Source organism: Pogona vitticeps, chromosome 9 (assembly GCF_051106095.1).
Source record: "Pogona vitticeps strain Pit_001003342236 chromosome 9, PviZW2.1, whole genome shotgun sequence".
NCBI classification, from domain to species: Eukaryota; Metazoa; Chordata; class Lepidosauria; order Squamata; family Agamidae; genus Pogona; species Pogona vitticeps.
In genome coordinates, this window is record NC_135791.1 from 18,691,914 (window position 1) to 18,711,536 (window position 19,623).

General features: G+C 45.3%; 1 protein-coding gene across 1 annotated transcript; it reads right to left on the reverse strand.

Moving 5' to 3' along the window:
- Positions 1 to 375: 375 nt before the first annotated feature.
- PSMC4 (proteasome 26S subunit, ATPase 4) lies at positions 376 to 18,988 on the reverse strand. Its single transcript, XM_072980098.2, has 11 exons — positions 18,838 to 18,988; positions 15,174 to 15,272; positions 14,562 to 14,748; positions 13,634 to 13,780; positions 12,588 to 12,697; positions 9,141 to 9,234; positions 8,304 to 8,471; positions 5,108 to 5,184; positions 3,690 to 3,858; positions 2,788 to 2,843; positions 376 to 644 (listed from the first exon to the last, which is right to left on the reverse strand). Exons 1-11 carry the CDS (start codon positions 18,871 to 18,873, stop codon positions 531 to 533), a joined length of 1,257 nt encoding a protein of 418 aa, XP_072836199.1. The 5' UTR covers positions 18,874 to 18,988; the 3' UTR covers positions 376 to 530.
- Between the last annotated feature and the right edge of the window lie 635 nt (positions 18,989 to 19,623).

A 19,623-nucleotide genomic window follows, 5' to 3' on the forward strand; every position in this document is an offset into this window, starting at 1 on the left:
ATAATACTAAATTTGGCCTGGAGGTTCCAGCTTTAGCCATAATGCGTTGCCAAATACTCAGCGGGCTGCCTCAGCCTGTTATCTACTTTAAGGCAACAAAGCAGTTCAGAGAAAGAAACACAAATTCTAGTCTCTTATTTAAAGGGACTAGGTGGCTATTCAGATTTTAATGATGTGGAGGGAGAACCATGCCTGCAGAAAACTACTGCAATCCATTTCAAGTCTTGCTCTTCCATGGGTGCTGTTACATGCCATCCTGCTGCTTCCGACGTCTGAGGACTCTAGGAATGAATGCTCTCCAAAAGGTCCTGGGGGTTATCAATTCCCCAGGACGGCTCATCGCATCCCTACCACCCAAGAAGCGAGCAATCAAAGTGGTGGGTAGTTATTTATTCACAGGATCCGTTTTGCTCACAGACTCCAGACACACACACACACACACGTACATACAAAAATAACGCACGTCCCCCTCTCCCACCCCGTCAAGAACTGAGACCACCAGCCCAGCCGCCCTCCCGCGCTTCCCATCTTTATTTGTAGAACTCGTGTTCCTGCTCGTCTTTCTTGATGACAGTCTTGTAGGCCTTCTCAAAGTCCTTGGCCAGGACAATGTAGCGGTTCTCCCGCACAGCTAGCATTCCAGCCTAGAGAGAGAGAGAAAAGGAAGACGGAAAAGGGTGAAAGAACCACAACAGCAAAGGAAATAATAAGAAGAAAAAGAATGAGTTTCAAGTTGAGGAATCTCAGGATAGAGGCACAAAATGATCAGGATGCCACCACAAAGGTAGAAGATAATAGGTGCCACCGGTAGATCACATCCGGCTATGAACCCACACTGTGTCAGTATCACTTGATTATGTTTATTTTCCCCCATCTTGAACCATATTACTATTGTTGCTTTTTATTTTATTATACTGTTTTTATTCCATTTTTATTGTTAGCCGCCCAGCGTGGGCGGGGTATAAATTTGTGTGTGTGTGTTCGCACAATACAGTAAAGCAGGGTTGTAAATATCACACTCCGAGATCATTTTGGGAATGCCCGGATGATGAAACACACTCCCCATGACAGCATCACCTGGTGGCTTCCCTCGTTTGCACAGGGTTTCTTTCCGATTCTGAAAGACCCAACTGCTTCTTCAACTTGGGGTGGGCAACCTCCAAGAGCCAAACATGCCCACCTAAATCTTGGAATGCGAGCCAATTTTACATCCCTATTCCTAAAAATAAGTAGGCTTTATATATACATGCACATAATGTACACACATGGACACAAGTTCACACATATATAGTACAGTGTGCCATCAAATCAACTGACTTAGGGGCAACCCTTTCCAGGGTTTTCTAGGTAGAGAATACTCAGAAGTGGCTTATCGTTCCCTTCTTTTGGGATCATCCTGTAATTGTGCAGCTTGCACAAAGGCTATACAGGCTGGCTGTACTCCCAGGAGACACACTGGGAAATCATACTTCTGGCTCTGCAGCCAGATACCTAAACTACTGAGCTATCCAGCCAGCTATATGTATACATACCTATCTGCCTACCAGACGTCTCTCAGTCTCTAGTGGCAGCAGGAAGCAATTCTGCCATATCTGGGGCTGCTTCATACCCATCATTTTCTCTCCGAAAACAGCTTGCATTATGATGTTTCTATCCTGCATCTGCACTGCTCATACTTGAAACATTTCCCTTTTTAAACCCAAACCTATTCCTGGTATATCAAAATATTCCCAAGCAGGATTTCTCAAAGAATTCATGACAAACTCTTGGCAAAGTAAAATTATCCTTCCACATTTCTTGTTTATATTGTCTCTGACTTATCTAAATGCTCCGTTATTCTTGGCCAAGATCTTCACACATGAGCACTGCCGCATTCAGTCTGTGTATCATTTCTCCTTAGTCTGTTCAGAAGCAGAAACTGAAAACCCACAACCTGAAACAGGAACTGTTAATTACTATTCAGCGCTCAACAGTCTCGAACCGTGGTTCCCAACTTTGGGTCCCCAGATGCTCTTCTACTGCAATTCCCAGAAGCTTTCACCACTAGCCGCGCTGGCCAGGATTTCTGGGAGTTGTAGTCCAAGAACATCTGGGAACTAGTGTTCCCGGGAACCATTAGTCTAAAATTAGTTTCATGAGATGAAAAATGTGATTGATTACTTATGTTTCACTCTAGGTAACTCAACGTGTGACAGCCATTCATTTATTTTTATGAAAGAATGAGTATAGGTTTTACTTGTCTGCGTACAGACTTAGTTTTAACTATTATTTTAAAATGACAGCGAATGAATTGCTTTTAAGTTGATTTTTTCATAAAAAACAGAATGAATCACATTTTAATTACGAAGCTATTTTTCTCTTTCTTTATGAAAATGTTTATCCACACTGCTGCGAAATAAGGACAACAAAGTGTAGGTGGCATGCTCTAGATGACCTACAGAGGTTTGTGGCAGAGGCGAGATCTGAGCCTGAAGACTCCTGCCTGATAGCACAAAGTCATAGATATTATATTAGCTATCACAAATAAAAGCTGAAAAGGAACATGATTCTTTGCCAATTCATCAACCACAACACTTAATTAGAAAGGTGGGATAAAAATATTATAAATAAATGAATTAAATATAGGAAACACTCCCCTCTTGTTCATGGAGGTTGTCTTCTATTGTTCCAATTGCAAATGATACCAGATTAAAGGATAATCCTATAAACTGAGGCGAAGGACGCCTTCTGGTTTAAATTCAGCATTACAGGAATGCTAGTAAGCTTGTTAAAATTAATGGTACTAACCTCCTGACAAATCGAGTTGATGTCAGCACCTGAGATCTTATCTGGCCGTGCCACATCTGGAAGGAGGAGTGAAGGAAATAGAATGGACAGATCCTGATAGCTAAAGAATGAGGAACGGTCAACCTATGTAAGGCAGGAGATCCCGCTGAGAGCTTCTACACTTCTGTTCAAAACAAAGCATCAGAGGAAGAACTGCTGGTAACTAGCCAATGGAGCAGGAAACATACATTTCAACATATTGACGGCTGGATTTCTCCCAATCAAACTGCTCAGGTGCTAGGACGTGCCCACCCCAACCCCCAGAAGAAGAGTCCCAGAGCAACATCTGAACAGTTACAACAGTAGCCCCAAACCTTGGGTCCCCAGATATTCTTGGACTAAAACTCCCAGAAGCCTTCACCACTAACTCTGCTAGCCAGGATTTCTGGGAGTTGTTGTCCAAGAACATCTGGGGACCCAAGGTTAAGAACCATTGTGTTAGGAGATGGGAACTGTAGTTTTGCAACATCTAGGCCGGTGCTGCTTAACCTCTGCCCCACCAGTATTTTAGACTACAGCTTCCCCGATTCTTCACTGTTAAGTAGTCTGGGTGGAGCTGATGTGTGCTGTAGGTAAAAACACCTGGAAGGCCAGATGCTTTCCACCCATGCCTTAAAACTAGCATAACTGGGCAGAGACTATTCACAACACAGAGACTCATCAGCCACCTTCCATTTCACAAGGAGGGGGTTCCCCGCTTGTTGGGCAGTAGACGGTGCAGAACCCCAGCCCTGCTCTTGATGACACCACAGACCAAGTATGTTCTGACGGAGGGCATCCCATGTTCAAGATGTTTCTTCCCTCCCCAAGGTGTTGTTTTTGCTACCCCACCCTCTTTAACCCTTCGCACTCTAGCAGGATACAATCCTCCAAATCCACTTCCTCCGAAAGGTTCATCTTGCTGGTGATGGTGGAGAAGATTAACCGTTTCTGGCGTCGGTCTGGCAAAGGAAACTCAATTTTACGGTCCAGACGGCCTGGTCGCAGAAGAGCCGGGTCAAGGGTGTCTGCTCTGTTCGTGGCCATTATCACCTAGCATGAGAAGAAGGGCCAGAAAGGTGATCATGTTGTTGCTTCTGAATGATAAAATCCACACTGGTCCCCCATCCGGAGATGTTCTCCCCCACCCACCACAAGTGGCTCTCCTAGAGAAAATGCAGGCTGGGGGAACAAAATACAATTGACAAACCAACTAAAGCCGACTGTAGGTTCCAGACAGACAAGCATATATGTGGAGGTGGCAGAAATCCAGTATTTGTTGTTATCCTTAGCAAAGTACCTTTTCTAAACTCAGCAATGTGTGATTTTAGAAAAAGAAAAAACCCTTCCTTCCTTCCGAGCAATAAACAAGAGTTGAAGAAGTCCTGAAAGGAGGTTAAAAAAAAGACTGCTTGTTTTAATGTCTCATATTTTGGGATCCATAGGCAACGTCACAGCCGTGCCAGACTGTACATGTCCTATAACTGCAAACCCTCACTTGGTGATGCTGACTCCATTACAAAGCACAATGGAAGGACTGAATGGCATGGAAACCTATTTCCAGCGAGAGGCTGCTGTCTAGCACAAGACCACCAGCTTCCAGCTTCTACACAGAGCCTTAACAAGCTACTGGTTCTGCAAACAGAACTGGTCAAACTAGTCCTCTTGACTCCCAGCAGGGAAAAAAAATCAGGCCAACTGGGCAATGCACAGCCAAGCTATACAGTGGTGCCTCGCTTAACGTTAATTCGTTCCAGCGAAATCGCTGTAGAGCGAAAACATCGTAAAGCAAAATTTAAAAAACAATTGAAACCACATTAAACCCAGTTAATGCATTCCAATGGGCTAAAAATTCACTGTCCAGCGAAGATCCTCCATACGGCAGCCATTTTCGGTGCTTGTATAGCAAGGAATCCATCCCTAAGCACAGCGGGGAGCCATTTTGAGCACCCGGTGGCCATTTTGAAAACCCTACGATCAGCTGTTTTGATCGTTGTAATGTGAAGAATCGGTTCCCGAAGCAGGGAACCGATCTTTGCAAAGTGAAAAAAACCCATTTAGACCATCGCCGTGAAGCGGATTCGTCGTAGTGCACGGTAATCATTAAGCAGGGCACGACTGTAATTGGAAAACTCCCAGTCTCCAGGAGCTTTGATCTGCTTGTCAGCTTTCCTCCACCACAGAGTGCAGAGTTACTTCCCAATGGAGAAAGCTTTCAAGACCAGAGAGAAGGCAACCAGGAATTGCCGACTCAGGCCTATTCAAGCCCTTATGGCAACACTTCTTGTCTTGTCCACCTCACCTTGACATTAACGTTCTGGTCAAAGCCATCCATCTGGTTGAGGAGCTCCAGGAGGATGCGCTGAACCTCTCTGTCCGCTGTCGAGAGATGGACAAAACGTTAGAGAAGGCCCAAGAGGATGCAGGCAGCCCTCGCCCCCCTCCACGGAGCAGGCTTGTCTGAACGGCCAGTTCTCTTGTCCTTCTGTCATCAGGCAAAGACTTTCCTCCTCAGGAAGGCTTTTAAGCAGTAAGGTATCTCAGAATGACTCGTTTTTAACTTACAGGTTTTTAAATGTTTTTGAATTGTTCTAAACTTTTTTTTTAAAAAAAATACATATTATTTTTAAAGATGGTTTTTAGATGGCATTTTTAAAATCTGTTGTTTTATATGTTGTCAGCCACCTTGGGTCCCCTATGGGGAAAAAGGAAGCATATAAACAATTTAAATAAATAATGCTTTCACACACTGTGAAGAATATCACACAGGCCTCTCTGGCATGCGAGTCTGCATCATGGGGAACTCAGCCAGAGTTTTAGGCTGCCATCAGCGGGTTATGCTTAGATGGAAGAATCTATTTGAAGATAAACATTGCAAGAAAAGGACTAAAATCCCCAAACAGGCACAGTGAAATAAACCTGCTATGCCCTAATACTTTCATGTTTTTTATTTTTGCTTTTTTAAAATGGAAAATCTCTCTTAGGGTTACTACCGTTCACATAGGGTCAGCAATCAAGGAAAACTACAGAAGCTGACTCTTTCATCAGTTAACCACTTCTCACTCAAACACAACACAATCGTCAGGGCTGTTTTTCGACAAGTGAAAATGGTAGTAAGCGCAAGAAGGTATCCTGTAGAGCAGTGGTCCCCAACCTTGGGCCTCCAGATGTTATTGGACTTCAGTTCCCAGAAATCCTGGCCAGCAGAGATAGTGGTGAAGGCTTCTGGGAGTCTAAGAACATCAAGAGGTCCAACGTTGGGGACCAGTGCTGTAGATGATTCTTGAATGCTGCCATTGGCGCTGTCAATGTTCAGGCTTCCTTTTGCTATGTAAAGCTTGACACCATTTTTCCTGCTGGCAATGTGGACACAATATTGTGCAGCAATATCGGGCCATTTCCTGGCATTCTGAACCGTGGGTACAGGAGCACAATATTCCACATTCACAAACCCAAAGGTTTTTTTAAAGAACTGAATTAAGAAGAATACAGTTAAAAACACAATGCGGTATACATTAAAAAAAAACAAAGTATAAAACCAATTAAAAAACATTGAATAATTAAAGCAGGTAAAACGTTAACAACTGTAACAGCAGAGAAGTCCCATGTTGATGGTCACTGAGCATTCTCAGTCCTCATCAGGCATCTAGGGAGGTGGTCCCTCCACTAGGTTCCCGTTCCCATTTAGTTCTTAGGTACTGCTGCAATCGTTGGTGTGTGGGTTTTATTTGCTGGTGCATTAGCCGAAGGACAAATCCATTTGCCATATTTTATTTCCCCTTCCCAAGTACTGAGAGGCAACTGGTGTGATCTGCAAATCAAAACATCTATCACCTGGCTGCAGACGACTAAAAAAGGCAATCAATCAGCAGGATGAGTCTTGCTAAATGCTGGCCCCTCTGATTTGCGGGTGCTCTTTCAGCTAGCTTGGGATCCACGCTTGGAGAATAAGTTGACTGTCAGTACAGATCCCAGGCAGAGGGTCCGGTGACCAAGGAATAAGGTATCAGTGTCTCACACTTCCTTTCCCTTAATACACAATTTCCCAGAACGATCAGCTAAGCCTAGTTTCTATCCTGCACCTGCTACCTTTCGTGCGCTCTGAATGTGTCATTCTTTACAAACAAACGCATCCAGGTTTGAAATGACCAATTCCCAGAACAGAACTGCACAAAATGAGCGAAGTGCTCACACACAAGTTACCCGGTTTAATCCAGCAGAAGAATCTGAACACATGCAGGCCTGGCCCACTTCGAATAAGCCGCGGACCAAGCGCTAACCTCAGCTGGGCCAAGTCTCTGCTTTGGGAATCACACGCCAACCATGAAGAGGAGCCACTAAGCTCAACAGACAAAGAATTCCGTGCAGGTCGGGTTCTAGCACATTGTGACAACCTGGGGGAGAGAGCGGCACCCGGAGGGAGCAGCCGGAAATGCACCAACTCTGCCAGTCTCCTGGGACCTTGGCAGAAACAAGCAATTCAGGGGCAAACACTGGATTCTTAAATTGCAACCTAAAGTGGCTGCGTATGTGTGTGTAGATGGGGAGATAAGACTTCAAACTTTCCCCAGTTCTTTTGTGAAAACCCTCCTTACTGGGAGCTTTTCAATTTCACTGTATTCATTCATTTCGATTTTTTTATATCACCATTTAGGGCAAAAAAGAGACAGGCAACTATTACATATTATACACAATATAACAGTGGCTGAAAACCCATTGCAGAAGTCTACAGCCACGCCAGCTTATAACGTCCTCAGCTGTCGACTTTTATGGCTAACGTGATGCTTTCTAGTCCCCCCCCCCTTCTCCACTTTCCGAGGTTTCTCGGGGATCCCTTTTGCCCTTTGGGAGCTTTTGGGAAGCAGGGGGCAGGGAGGAAGTTTAAGAACCTGCAAACTGCTGCCAGTAGGGTTGGCAACACACTTCCCACTGGTTTCGGGCAATGAACGTGGGCATTTGGACACTTGTGTCTGCCACGCTAAAAAGTCGCTCTGAATGACTCCAAAGCATCGCCTGCCACCATGCACTCTAGAGCGTGGAAAGATAAACTTTTTATCATAATTCCCAGAACACCCCAACGGGAAAAGATTCTACTGTTAGACTGCAATTCCCAGAATTCCCCACCCATGGGAAACCGAGCCCAGGAAAGGAACTTTGTTATGATTTTAAATTGTTATACGATATGTTGTTAGCCACCCAGAGTACTGTAGTCTATATCACTGGTTCTTAACCTTGGGTTATTCAGGAGTTTTGGACTGCAACTCCCAGAAGCCTTCACCACCAGCTGTCCTGACTGGGGTTTCTGGGAGTTGCAGTTCAAAAGCATCCGAGTACCAAAGGTTAAGAACCACTGGCCTATATGACTAGATGGGCGGGCTATAAATGTAATAAATAAATAAACTTTCCCAAAGCCCTTCCCTCCAATCTCTGCTCAAGCTGCAATGGTTTCTCCAAAAACCTCCCAAGTCCTCCTCCACCTAACCCCAGTGCCTACTCACCCCCAGTCTGGGCATCAAAGCGCTTGGTGGCAATGGCATCAATCTCATCAATGAAGATGATGGCTGGGGCGTTCTCCTTGGCCAAGCGGAAGACGTCTCGCACCATGCGTGGGCCTTCCCCCAAGTACTTCTGCACAAACTCAGACCCCACCACTCGGATGAAGGCAGCTAGAAAGAAAGACCATGTTAGACCTTCCTTTTTCCAGAGGCAGGGGCTGCTCATCAAGCAACTCACCATCATACACTCATCCGGACCGTGCTCAACCAGGCAGAAACCAACTGACCCAAAGGCAAGTAATAACTGAAGTTGGTGAAAACGATAACGTAATCTAGAATCAGTTCAAAAATAAATACAGCAGAGCCCCACTACTGTATCTGCAGATCAGTTCCAAGCCTTCCCTCCCACGAATGCTGAAGAACACAAATACTGTATTAAAATGATATATATAGCGTGGCCTCTGGTTCCGTCTTGTGGCCTGTTCTGGTAACACACCTTGGAAACATCTATTTCTTGGGGTTTTTTTATTTAATATTTTCAGGCTGTGGATAGGTGAAACTGCAGGTACTGATCCCATGAACAGGGCCGTCCTACTGTACAATAAAACACTAAATTGTGTCAACAAAAGCTGTGCCTTCAAGAGCAACCACACAGTATGTGTTTCCCTGATAAGGGGGTTTGTCCGTCAACACCAAACCAGCACGTAGCTGCAGCGAGCCTGCCAGATGGACAGAAACATGTGTCATTGCTCTTGTGCTATTGTGTAAATTTCCAAACAGGAGGAGAAAAGATCAAACACAACCAGGAAGCGATCCATCCATTCCGACAGCCTCGCTCACCAGTGGTGTGATGGGCCACTGCCTTGGCCAGCATGGTCTTTCCACAGCCAGGGGGGCCATACATCAGCACTCCTCGTGGAGGGTCGATGCCAATCTGAAATAGCCCCAGAAAGAGAGAACACTCATGAAGAAGGTAGTTTCCAGGGCTGTCGCCACATTTCACATCACAGCACACACAGAGAGAGCGACACCCACTCCTAAGGAGCAGCACAAGTTTTTAAAGACCCTTTGCAATTCTAATACAAATGCAGAATGACATCTGCATCACTGCAAAATAAATCATCTCTCACTTACACTCTGGCCGCCTTCTGCAGAAGAACGCAAAATGCCCCTTGTTATTGATATTCCACCTTTCTAATGGCACCTATCATTGATACCCCACCAAACCTCCAAGACAACAAATAAAACATGTGAGCTTCTTCCGGAAGGTAGTGAACACACATGTGCACCAGACAGGGTCATATAGAAAACATCTGTTCAGCTGACCCCTTAGATCAAAGGTGGGGAACTTTTGGCTACCATCTTGGACTTCCATCCCCAATATCTCTTAAAATTGAACATGCTGGATAGTACTGATGAGAACCAACGTTCAAACAACTGGAGGGCCAGAGATTCCCCATCCTGGCTTAGGTGCTGCCGCTGCTACCGACACTGTTCCATAGATACAGGCTTTCCTAGTACTCCTCCTTCATCCCTGAAATGACCACATTAAAACCTGGCAAGTAGCCGCAATGCTGCAGGCCCTTCATACAGTGGTCATGCCCTTCACCCAGCTCACATATTGTGAGCAGTATGCACAAGGAAACTTTGCTCATCACAGACAACCACAGAAATAGGAACCAAGGAGCAAAAGGAGTTCCACTTTGATATACAGTGGTGCCTCACATAGCGATGATAATCGGTGCAGCAAAAATCGCTGCAAAGCTATTTCGTCGCTATGCAATATTAAAAAGTCCATAGGAATGCATTGAAACCCCTTCAATGCGTTCCTATGGGCTTCAGGCTCACCTTTAAACGAAAATCCTCCATACGGTGGCCATTTTCACTGCCTAGTAAGCGAGGAATCCGTCCCAGAAAACAGCGGCCGGCCATTTTTTTTACCCGGTGGCCATTTTGGAACCGCCAATCAGCTGTTAAAAAATCATTGCTTTGCGATGATCGGTAAGCGAAACTGTACCAATAATCACAAAGCGATTTTTCCCTATTTAAAACATTGCAATGCGATCGCAAAATCTTTGTCGCTATGTGATTTCATCATTAAACGGGGTGCCCGTTAAGCGAGGCACCACTGTATTCTAAAAGAATGTGAAACCACTTTCATGAGCACCGTTCTCTAAGGATAAGAACGGCAACTACATTGCAACTCAGAACTAGTGACAGGAGAGGCGCAGAACCAATCATTCATCATACTGACAGCTACCAAACCAGAAACTCCTTTGCTGCATTCTCCCATCACTTAAATTCTAGACAACGCAGGTTAGGGAGGATGTAAGTGATTTTGTTCCTTGGAAAAGGCACATAGGTAACACTGTGGAGAGGACACATTTCTCCCCTATTTAATCCCTAACCTCCTCCACCACACAGCAAAAAATAAGAATAAAAAACCTTAATGGCAGTTCTCATTGTTAAGACTAAGCAAAGGTGGATAATAATAATAATAATAATAATAATAATAATAATAATAATAATAATAATAATAATAATAATAATAATAATAATAATAATAATAATAATAATAATAATAATAATATAATTTATTGTCATTGTAAGTATATACACAGTATACCATACAACGAAATTCACAGACACCCAGAGACCAGACACATGCACACACATAACATTCCCCAAACACTCCCCACCCACTAGAAGTCCCCCACTAAAAATACAAACATGTACACCTCAGGCCAAGTAACACAGTCCAACTAATTATTCACTACTGGTGGTCTTTAAGCTCATTATTAATTGCAATTATAGCTCTAGGATAAAAACTATTTAGAAAACGTGTGGTCTGAGTCTTAATTGTTCTATATCTTCTGCCAGACGGTAACAGTTCAAAAAAGTTATAAGCAGGATGGGAAGAGTCTCTCAGGATGCTGTGTGACTTCCTCAGACAGCGGGATGTGAAGATGTCATCCAGGGTTGGTAGCTGGAGCCCGATGATATTCTGGGCAATTTTAATGGTTCTCTGTAGAGCTTTTTTGTCCGCTACAGAGCTACTCCCAAACCATGCCAGAATGCCATAAGTCAGGACACTCTCAATGGTGCTACGGTAGTAGGACAGAAGTAAATGCTGTGATAAATTTAACTTCCCGAGCATTCTCAGGAAATACAGCCTCTTCTGTGCCTTCTTTATTAGCATGTTGGCATTTATAGTCCATGAGAGGTCCTCTGAGATGTAAGTACCCAGAAATTTAAAACTACCAACTCTCTCCACTTCCTCACCGTTTATGTACAGTGGTAAATGTACATTTCTCTTCCTCCTAAAATCAATTATGAGTTCTTTAGTTTTTTTGATGTTAAGTGTGAGATGATTTTCTTTACACCATAGTATCAATCTTTGTACTTCCTTTCTATAAGCAGACTCATTGTTCTTATTTATGAGTCCCACCACTGTCGTATCATCCGCAAATTTAATAATTGCATTGGTGTTATACAGTGGGGTGCAATCATGTGTGTACAGGGAATAGAGGAAGGGACTCAGCACGCAGCCCTGGGGAGCTCCTGTACTTAGTACCAGGGTAGAAGAATGGTGGGATCCCATCCTTACTGACTGTGGCCTATCTGTCAGAAAATCCTTTATCCACATGCAGATCTCCTGAGGTAATCCCAGGTTGATCATTTTTAAAAACAACCTATTTGGTAGAATGGTGTTAAAAGCAGAGCTATAATCCACAAACAACAGCCTCGCATAAGTTCCCTGTTGTTCTAAGTGGCTCAATACAGTATGGAGTACGATGGACACAGCATCATCAGTAGATCTATTTCTCCTGTATGCAAATTGCCATCAAGAGTTCCATAAAAGGCAGTCACAACTTTTAAAACTACAAGAAGAAGAAGAAGAAGAAGAAGAAGAAGAAGAAGAAGAAGAAGAAGAAGAAGAAGAAGAAGAAGAAGAAGAAGAAGAAGAAGAGAGGTATAATCAGAGCTTGGGTGGTTTTTGACAGCTCTCTGGATCCCCTATATCAGTTCTTCTCAATCTTGGTTTCCAAGATGTTTTCTGTTCTGTTACAACTCCCACAAGTCCTGGCCAGCACAGCTAATGGAAATGCTTCTGAGAGTGTTAGTCCAAGAACATCTGGGGACCCAAGGTTGAGAACCGCTGCCCTATAGTCTAAGGAGTCTTGGAATTTTACCTCCCAAAAAAGTAATTTCCCTAAGGACTAACAAACAAAACACACATCCGTGTGCCTCTAAGTGTCTACCCAGCCAGAGATTTAGATCAAATACCTGTTTGTAGAGTTCAAAGTGGGTCAGGGGCAGCTCTACTGCCTCCCTCACCTCCTGCTTCTGAATATCCATACCACCAATGTCAGCGTACATCACATCCGGTTTCTGATCTGTACGGAGAAGAGAAAGAAGAGGTGGAACCAGGCCTGACGGGAGCTGCAGTCCAGCAGCTTCTGGAGGGGTCTCAAACTGTGGCCCTCCAGATGTTCTTGGACTTCAACTCCCAGAAATCCTGGCCAGCAGAGGTGGTGCTGAAGGCTTCTGGGAGCTGTAGGCTAAGAACATCTGGAGGGCCACAGTTTGAGACCCCTGGTTTACACATTCTTCCTGACTTACAAGCATTGTCAAGAAAGTCTGGTTCTCCTTAGGTATCTCTTTCTGCACCTGTACCCAGGGACACACCACACAGCCAGTCCTTTGTCCAAGAGAAGTGAAAGAACACGAACTTTCTCAGAGACAGCTACAAGCGTAAGCAATAAAGGAACCAGCTTATAGGAGGCGGACCTCGTTAAGCGTGCCACACTAGGACTGAGGTCCAAAGCACGCACACCCCATGGCATATACAGCGTTGTCTCTGTCTCCCTCTAATGGCTTGTTCTGGTAAAGACACCATGTTTTTTTAATTTAAAATTTTCAGGCAGTGGATAAATGGATCCGTGGATGATGATCCGGCAGATAGGTGGGCCCTACTGTATGTGGAATAGAACTTGGACTCTGTGTCCAGCCAACCTCAAACATTAGAAAGTAAGACAAAACATTCTAGACCTTAGGATGATGGGAACATCAGAAAACACACCGTCAGCCTTTCTTAGTCTTTCCTCGCTTGGGACACTAATGCCCTTCTTTTAATCCACTCATCTAAAGACAGCATATTTTACTGCCCCCCTCCTCATTTTTATCTTCATAACAATCCTATGAAGTTGGCAAGGCAAAGAAAGAGTGACTGAGCCAATATCTTATGACGAGTTTACAGCTCAGCTGGGACTATCATCCTAACCGCAACACCACACGGTTTTCCATTCACTGTGTGTTCTGCCGGGCCTTACCCGATGTGAGCATCATGATGCTGCTGTCAGCCTCAGGAGGCAATACATCCACCAAGGCATTGCTGTGCTTGTGCAGAGCCACGGAGGCATTGGGCTTCAGCAGTTCCCGGTCAATGGTGCTCAATATCCGGACGTAATAGTTGGAACCTGCAAGGAAGACACAGTCACAAGACAACAGCCTCTGACGAGAAGGCGACTGCCCTGCAAAGGAGGTGGGGCAACACAAAGATTCGCACTCTGCATCGTACAACAATGGCTAGGACCCCAGCAACCACGGCTCACACCTTCACTGGAACCCTTGTATCCTGCAAAAATCAGCTCAGAAACCCATTTTCTTTGGACTACCCCTCCCAGGATCCTCTAGGCCAGTGGTTCCCAATCTTGGGTAACCCAAGTGTTCTTGGACTGCAATTCCCAGAAACCCCAGGCAGCACAGTTGGTGGTGAAGGCTTCTGGGATGCGAGGTCCAAGCACACCTAGGTTACTCAAGGTTGGGAATCACTTCTCTAGACAGTATTGCCTCTGTCCCTGCTAAATGCAAATTCTGAAACATCTCGTTGAAAAAAATAACTTTCCCCAGCTCCGGCCCCAATCAACAACTTAAGCCAATAGTTCACAATTTTTTGTTCTGCCACACTTTCTGACCACTGGCTATGGTGACGTCTAGGATTGGGAAGTCCAAAACATCTGGAGGACCAAAGGCTGAGACCACTGCATGCAGAATAAGGCAAGAGTGGGCAGCTAAGTCTAATTGCCATTTTAGGGCTGGCGCATTCTGGATAACTAGAGCAGCCCAGCCCCCAGCCACCTGAAACCTTGCACTGGAAAGTGAGCTGCTCAGACATCTCAACACAGGGGGGCCTTCTGGATCACACCTTCTTTACTTCCCCTGCACACCTGGCGGTAAGAAAGGAGGTAGCCAAGATACCTGTGGTGGAGCCAACAATGGCCGTGTTCTGATCTACAGCCTCCAAAAACTGGCCAATGACAAGGGGGATGCTCTGGATTCGTTTCACCTCCTCCTGGGCATGCAGAAACTCTTTCTTTAAATTCTTCTGCTCATCCTTGATGTATTCCTCTTGGACCTCCAAGAATTCCAACTCTTGCTGAAGTTTCTGTAAGCAAAGCATACATTTCTAAAGCTCTTATACAGGAGGACCTCCTTATCCATGGGATCAGTATCTGCTGATTTACTCGTCCACTAGCTGAAAATACTATGAATTTTATTCCTAAGGATAGGCACCATTGCATTGAAAAAGAAACATGGTTAGGAAAATATGAGTTAGGCTGTACTGCCTTTGGAGGCTTTACCTTGAAGGTATGGAAATCTTAAATATCTGAAATAAATAAATATATTTTGATTTACGGGAGAATTAGACTAAATTTTCAAGTGGTCCATGTAAAAAAAAAATAGAGAACCTCTGCTATAAAATGACAAATATGGAGTGAAGAGGAGAAACAAGAAGCTCTCACTGTTTTGCACCACCTAGACACTGGCTTACAAAAGGCCAGGGCTGAAGAAAACAATGAGATCACTCACCTTGTAGCGGCTGTACAGATCCTCCACATCTTCAGCCTCGGGGACTAGGAAAGAGAGGCCAGTCTGAGGCCTGGAGATGGAAAGAGCAGGGATCTCATCCTAGAATCAAAGGGCAAAGACAAGAGAATGGACGGTGGGTCAGCAAACCTACTTTCACCGGTCCCACCATCTTCACAGGCACATGGCAACTTTTTAGCTAGGAGGATGTATCACATCAATATCAACACACCACAGTTTACTACTAACTCTAACAAAACGATATAAGGGCCCACTTACACTAGATTGTAACTCGACAAGCAAACCTAGGAAGGCCCATTCTTGTAATGCTGAACCACTACATCACATCCCCATCCAGCCCATAAATTTGGCCATTTGAGTCTCTGCAGAGGCCTCTGTCTCAGTATTTCTATCTCACTTGTCAGTTGTCTTTAACTTCCATCTACAGTCAGAGGAGCTCATGAAAATGTACCCAACTCTCCTTCCCACGTCTCATAATTCTGTAAGGTGGGTCAAGCTAAAAAAAGAATGAATAAATCACATTCATGAAGCCAATTGCCTGACCCCATGGCAACCCACAGCCTGGATGACCCAAATCTCAGTTCAACCTGCACATCTCGTGAGCTCTCATCCACTGCACTGGCCAAATAAGATCTCGCTAGGCTATGGAGGTTTGCAACAATATAAAGCTGTTTTTCTTTCACTGGGCAGAGGGAGAGCTCATATCACATGGAAACTAAGAACAGACTACAAATCAGATCTCTCTTTCAGATCTCACTTTTTATGACAACTGACTGAAGCTGGTTGTGTTCTGGCAATGACTTCCTCCCCCTTCTCTAAATCAGCAAGATGCAAACAGGAGAGGCTGTTCTGTCTCTGTCCCACGGTCTTCATAGGTGTGCTTGGTGGGGACACAGGAGAGGGCCTTCTCTGTGGCTGCTCCCAGACTTTGGAACTCCCTCCCACTGGAGGCCAGGCCGGTCCCACTTTTCCTGGCCTTTTATATGCAATGGTCTTTCTCTTCAAGCAAGCTTTTCCTTGGTGACTGGCTGCCAGAGTTGGGTCATTAAATGTTGTGCTTCTCCCCTTTGAATGTGGTTTTGGTGTTGTTTTTGTTTACTATTTCTCTGCATTCTCAGAGTGATATTTTGTATATTTATTCTTTTTAGCTTTAAATATTGTCTTTTAATGATGTAAGCCACCTTGGGTCTTTCTTAAGGACAAGGGCAGGGTAAAAAGTACTATAAACAAACACCTTAAAATGAGACAATAGTCACAAAGTTCTTCAAAAGTGTTATACAGCGGCTAAAACAGTAACCAATTGCCAACTCTAGAGATGAACAGGTAAATTTAAATGATAAAATTGTTCTGCCTCCAGGATTCATCGGGGGGGGGGGGCATTCCACTTCTCCAAACAGGCACAGTGGCGCAGTGGTTAAAACGCTGTACTGCAGCTAAAACTGTGCTCACGACCTGGGGTTCAAATCCCAGGTAGCCGGCTCAAGGTTGACTCAGCCTTCCATCCTTCCGAGGTCGGTAAAATGAGTACCCAGCTTGCTGGGGGGGCAATGTGTAGCCTGTATAATGAAATTGTAAACCGCCCGGAGAGTGCTTGTAGCACTATGGGGCGGTATATAAATCCAATAATAAATAAATAAAATAAATAAAAATGAAATAAATGCACATTGAAACCTATGAATGGTGACAAGAGAACAAGGTTCTTTCCCCTTATACCTCTCTTTGCTGTCCTATATAGCAGTAGTCCCCAACCTTGGGCCTCCAGGTGTTCTTGGACTTCAACTTCCAGAAATCCTGGCCAGCAGAGGTGGTGGTGAAGGCTTCTGGGAGATGTAGTCCAAGAACATCTGGAGGCCCAAGGTTGGGGACCACTGCTATATAGCACTAGAGAACTCTGGCTTGAAGCTATCACTTCCAAACCGACCTGCACTTTGCCACCTCAGTTTGCTGTTTTAAGACATACTCTTTCTCTTCACACCCACACAGACAAAAATAGGGAACAGAGGAGATCTTGAACCATCCAGAGCTCATAGCTGTTTGCAAACAGATAAGAAGAGCAAAGGGTTTTTCTTTCCCCCACAGAATATTGCATTTTGCACAGAATTCTGATGAAAGGGTTGTGAGGGAGTTGTATTTTTCAAAATAGGTATTCAACATTCATTGCTTATAACCATTCGTTTCCGGTAAAATTCAGGGTGAAATCACATCTAGGCATCCTTCAGTCTCGAGAGACTATGGTAACGTGCTCTGTATGGAGGACTTGGAACAGTGTCTAGTGTGGTTGAGAGTGGCCATCCCTTCCGCATGGAAGACAAACACCATCCGTCCCCTGTCAAGCTGCCTGATTTTACTGCTTTCGTAACTGCCTCTTTGCCTCGGCCTGCTGGACAAGGGTCATTTCAAATTGGAAGAGGCCGTAATGCAACACCTGCCTCCAGGCTGAATGCTCAGATGTCAGGGTTTCCCATCTGTTGAGGTCCATTCCTAATGCCTTCAGATCCCGCTTGCAGATATCCTTGTATTGCAGCTGGAGTCTCCCTCTGGGGCGATTTCTCTGCACTAATTCTCCATATGGGAGATCTTTTGTAATCCGACTGTCAGCCATTCTCACGACATGCCCGAGCCAACATAAATTTCTAAGAACCACATTATATTGCCTACAACTTCTTCGTCTTTACATCCTAAAGCTAGCATGCAGACTCCACATCAAATTTCCTTTACCCATACCTTTTAGAACAAGCTCAATAAAGAGAAGTTTGTAACCTGCACACTTCTGGTGTCTTTTTTTAGGGGGTCAGTTAAAATGATCTGCGTAACATGAAAATTAGAACAAGCCTTTTAAAGTTCCATGGAATTCATTATTTGTGCAACATTAATGAGCACCCAAAAAAAAAAAAAAGATGGTACATGACGTCCATGGATCTACTTAGAAATAAATTCTACTAAACTCAACTTGGCTTTGGAGAGGTTTAGATACCTGGCTGCGGAGCCAGAGGTTTGGGGGGGGGGTCTCCATTCCTCACCGTGCCTCCTGCCTGTGTGGCCTTGGGCAAGCTGCAAAAATCTCAGGATAACCCCCTGAAAAAGGGAATGGAGAGCCACTTGTGTGTGTTCTCTGGAAGACCCTGAAAAGTGTCGCCATTAAGTCAGAACTGACTTTGAGGGCACATGGTTATTATGATTTCCAGCTGTGAACCGATACAAGACTGCAACTTATTGATTGAGTGGTTGGTTGGTTGCATTTATACCCCAGCCATCTAGTCAACTAACTACTCTGGGCGGCTTCCAACATATATAATAAGATAATATAAAATATAACAACATTATAGACATCTTGACACCCATGACACCCATCAGGTAACGAATGAGAGGAAACGGAAACGTTACGATCCTTTTTCCTCATCGCCATCCACCACCACCCCGCCACCCCTTTCTGCCTCCGGCCGGGCCCGGCCAGGAAAGAAGAGTGACTCGGCATCTCTCTCTCTCTCTCGGCTTCTCCACCGGGAGAAGCTCCTGGAGCCGCCCCGCTTCCCAGGCCCCCGAGAAAGCTGGGAAGGCGAAGGGGGCGCCGTCTTCTCCCGAAGCCTCCGGGCCCCTCGCCGGGCACCGCCCGCCTGCCCTCCCTGCCTCCCGGCCGCTCCCCCACCTGAGTCTTCTCCACCAGGATCCCGATCTCCTCCATGGTCGCCGCTTCACTCAAGGCCCGGCTGCTCTCGGCCGCTTCCGGCAAACGCTCCCGGAAGGGGGCCCCGCAGAGGCTTGTGGGAGCTGTAGTCCTCTTTGAAAAGGCGGAGCCGAGACTCGCGCTCTCCGCGTCGCTCCCAGCGGAGGGTTTTTATTGCCTCCGAGGAGGAAGGGGACGACGAGGTGGTGAGGGGAGTCAAGAACCTCAGAGCAGAGAGGTGTTGCTTTGGTGAACTACAATTCCCAGAATGCCCCCGGCCGCCGCCACCATGTCCCCGCCGGCTAGGGTCTTCTGGGAGTTGTAGTCCTCAGAAAGAAAACGTTTCCAAGCGCGAATCGATCCCTTCCATGGCCGTCTTCCCTGTTCTGGTACAGTTGGGGTTGGATCGGCTATTAAGAGCCATTCGCTTGACAAAAGACCCGGCGCTTGAAGTGTTATTGAGGGTTCTGGGAAGCGGCTTCAATTTCCCAGTGAGAAATGCACGACGCGAGTCGGCAGCGAGGCTTTGCCTTCCTGCTTCTTCTCTGCAGGGCCTCCGTCCTGATACATTCGGCTTGGCTTGCCGTTGTGCCAGAAACGGACTGAACGGCTGGCACCAGAAGCTGGCACGGCTCTCGCTGCGGAAGCCCCTGCCTTCGCTTCCACTTTCGTGGAAGATTTTTTTAAAAAACCTTCATAAAAGCCAGCCGTTCAAATCGTGCAGCAGTTCTACCACAGTATATTGTGTTTCTAGCCCCGCTTTACCCT

What these genes read in the sequence shown, in the direction of transcription:
- PSMC4 (XM_072980098.2), bottom strand. Translation starts at nt 18,873, where the DNA reads ATGGAGGAGATCGGGATCCTGGTGGAGAAGACTCAG. An exon ending in ACTTTGAACTCTACAAACAG is followed by an intron (nt 9,235 to 12,587) that starts GTATTTGATCTA and finishes GGGCTATTTCAG; the next exon opens with ATTGGCATCGACCCTCCACG. An exon ending in TCAACTCGATTTGTCAGGAG is followed by an intron (nt 645 to 2,787) that starts GTTAGTACCATT and finishes CTCTCTCTCTAG; the next exon opens with GCTGGAATGCTAGCTGTGCG.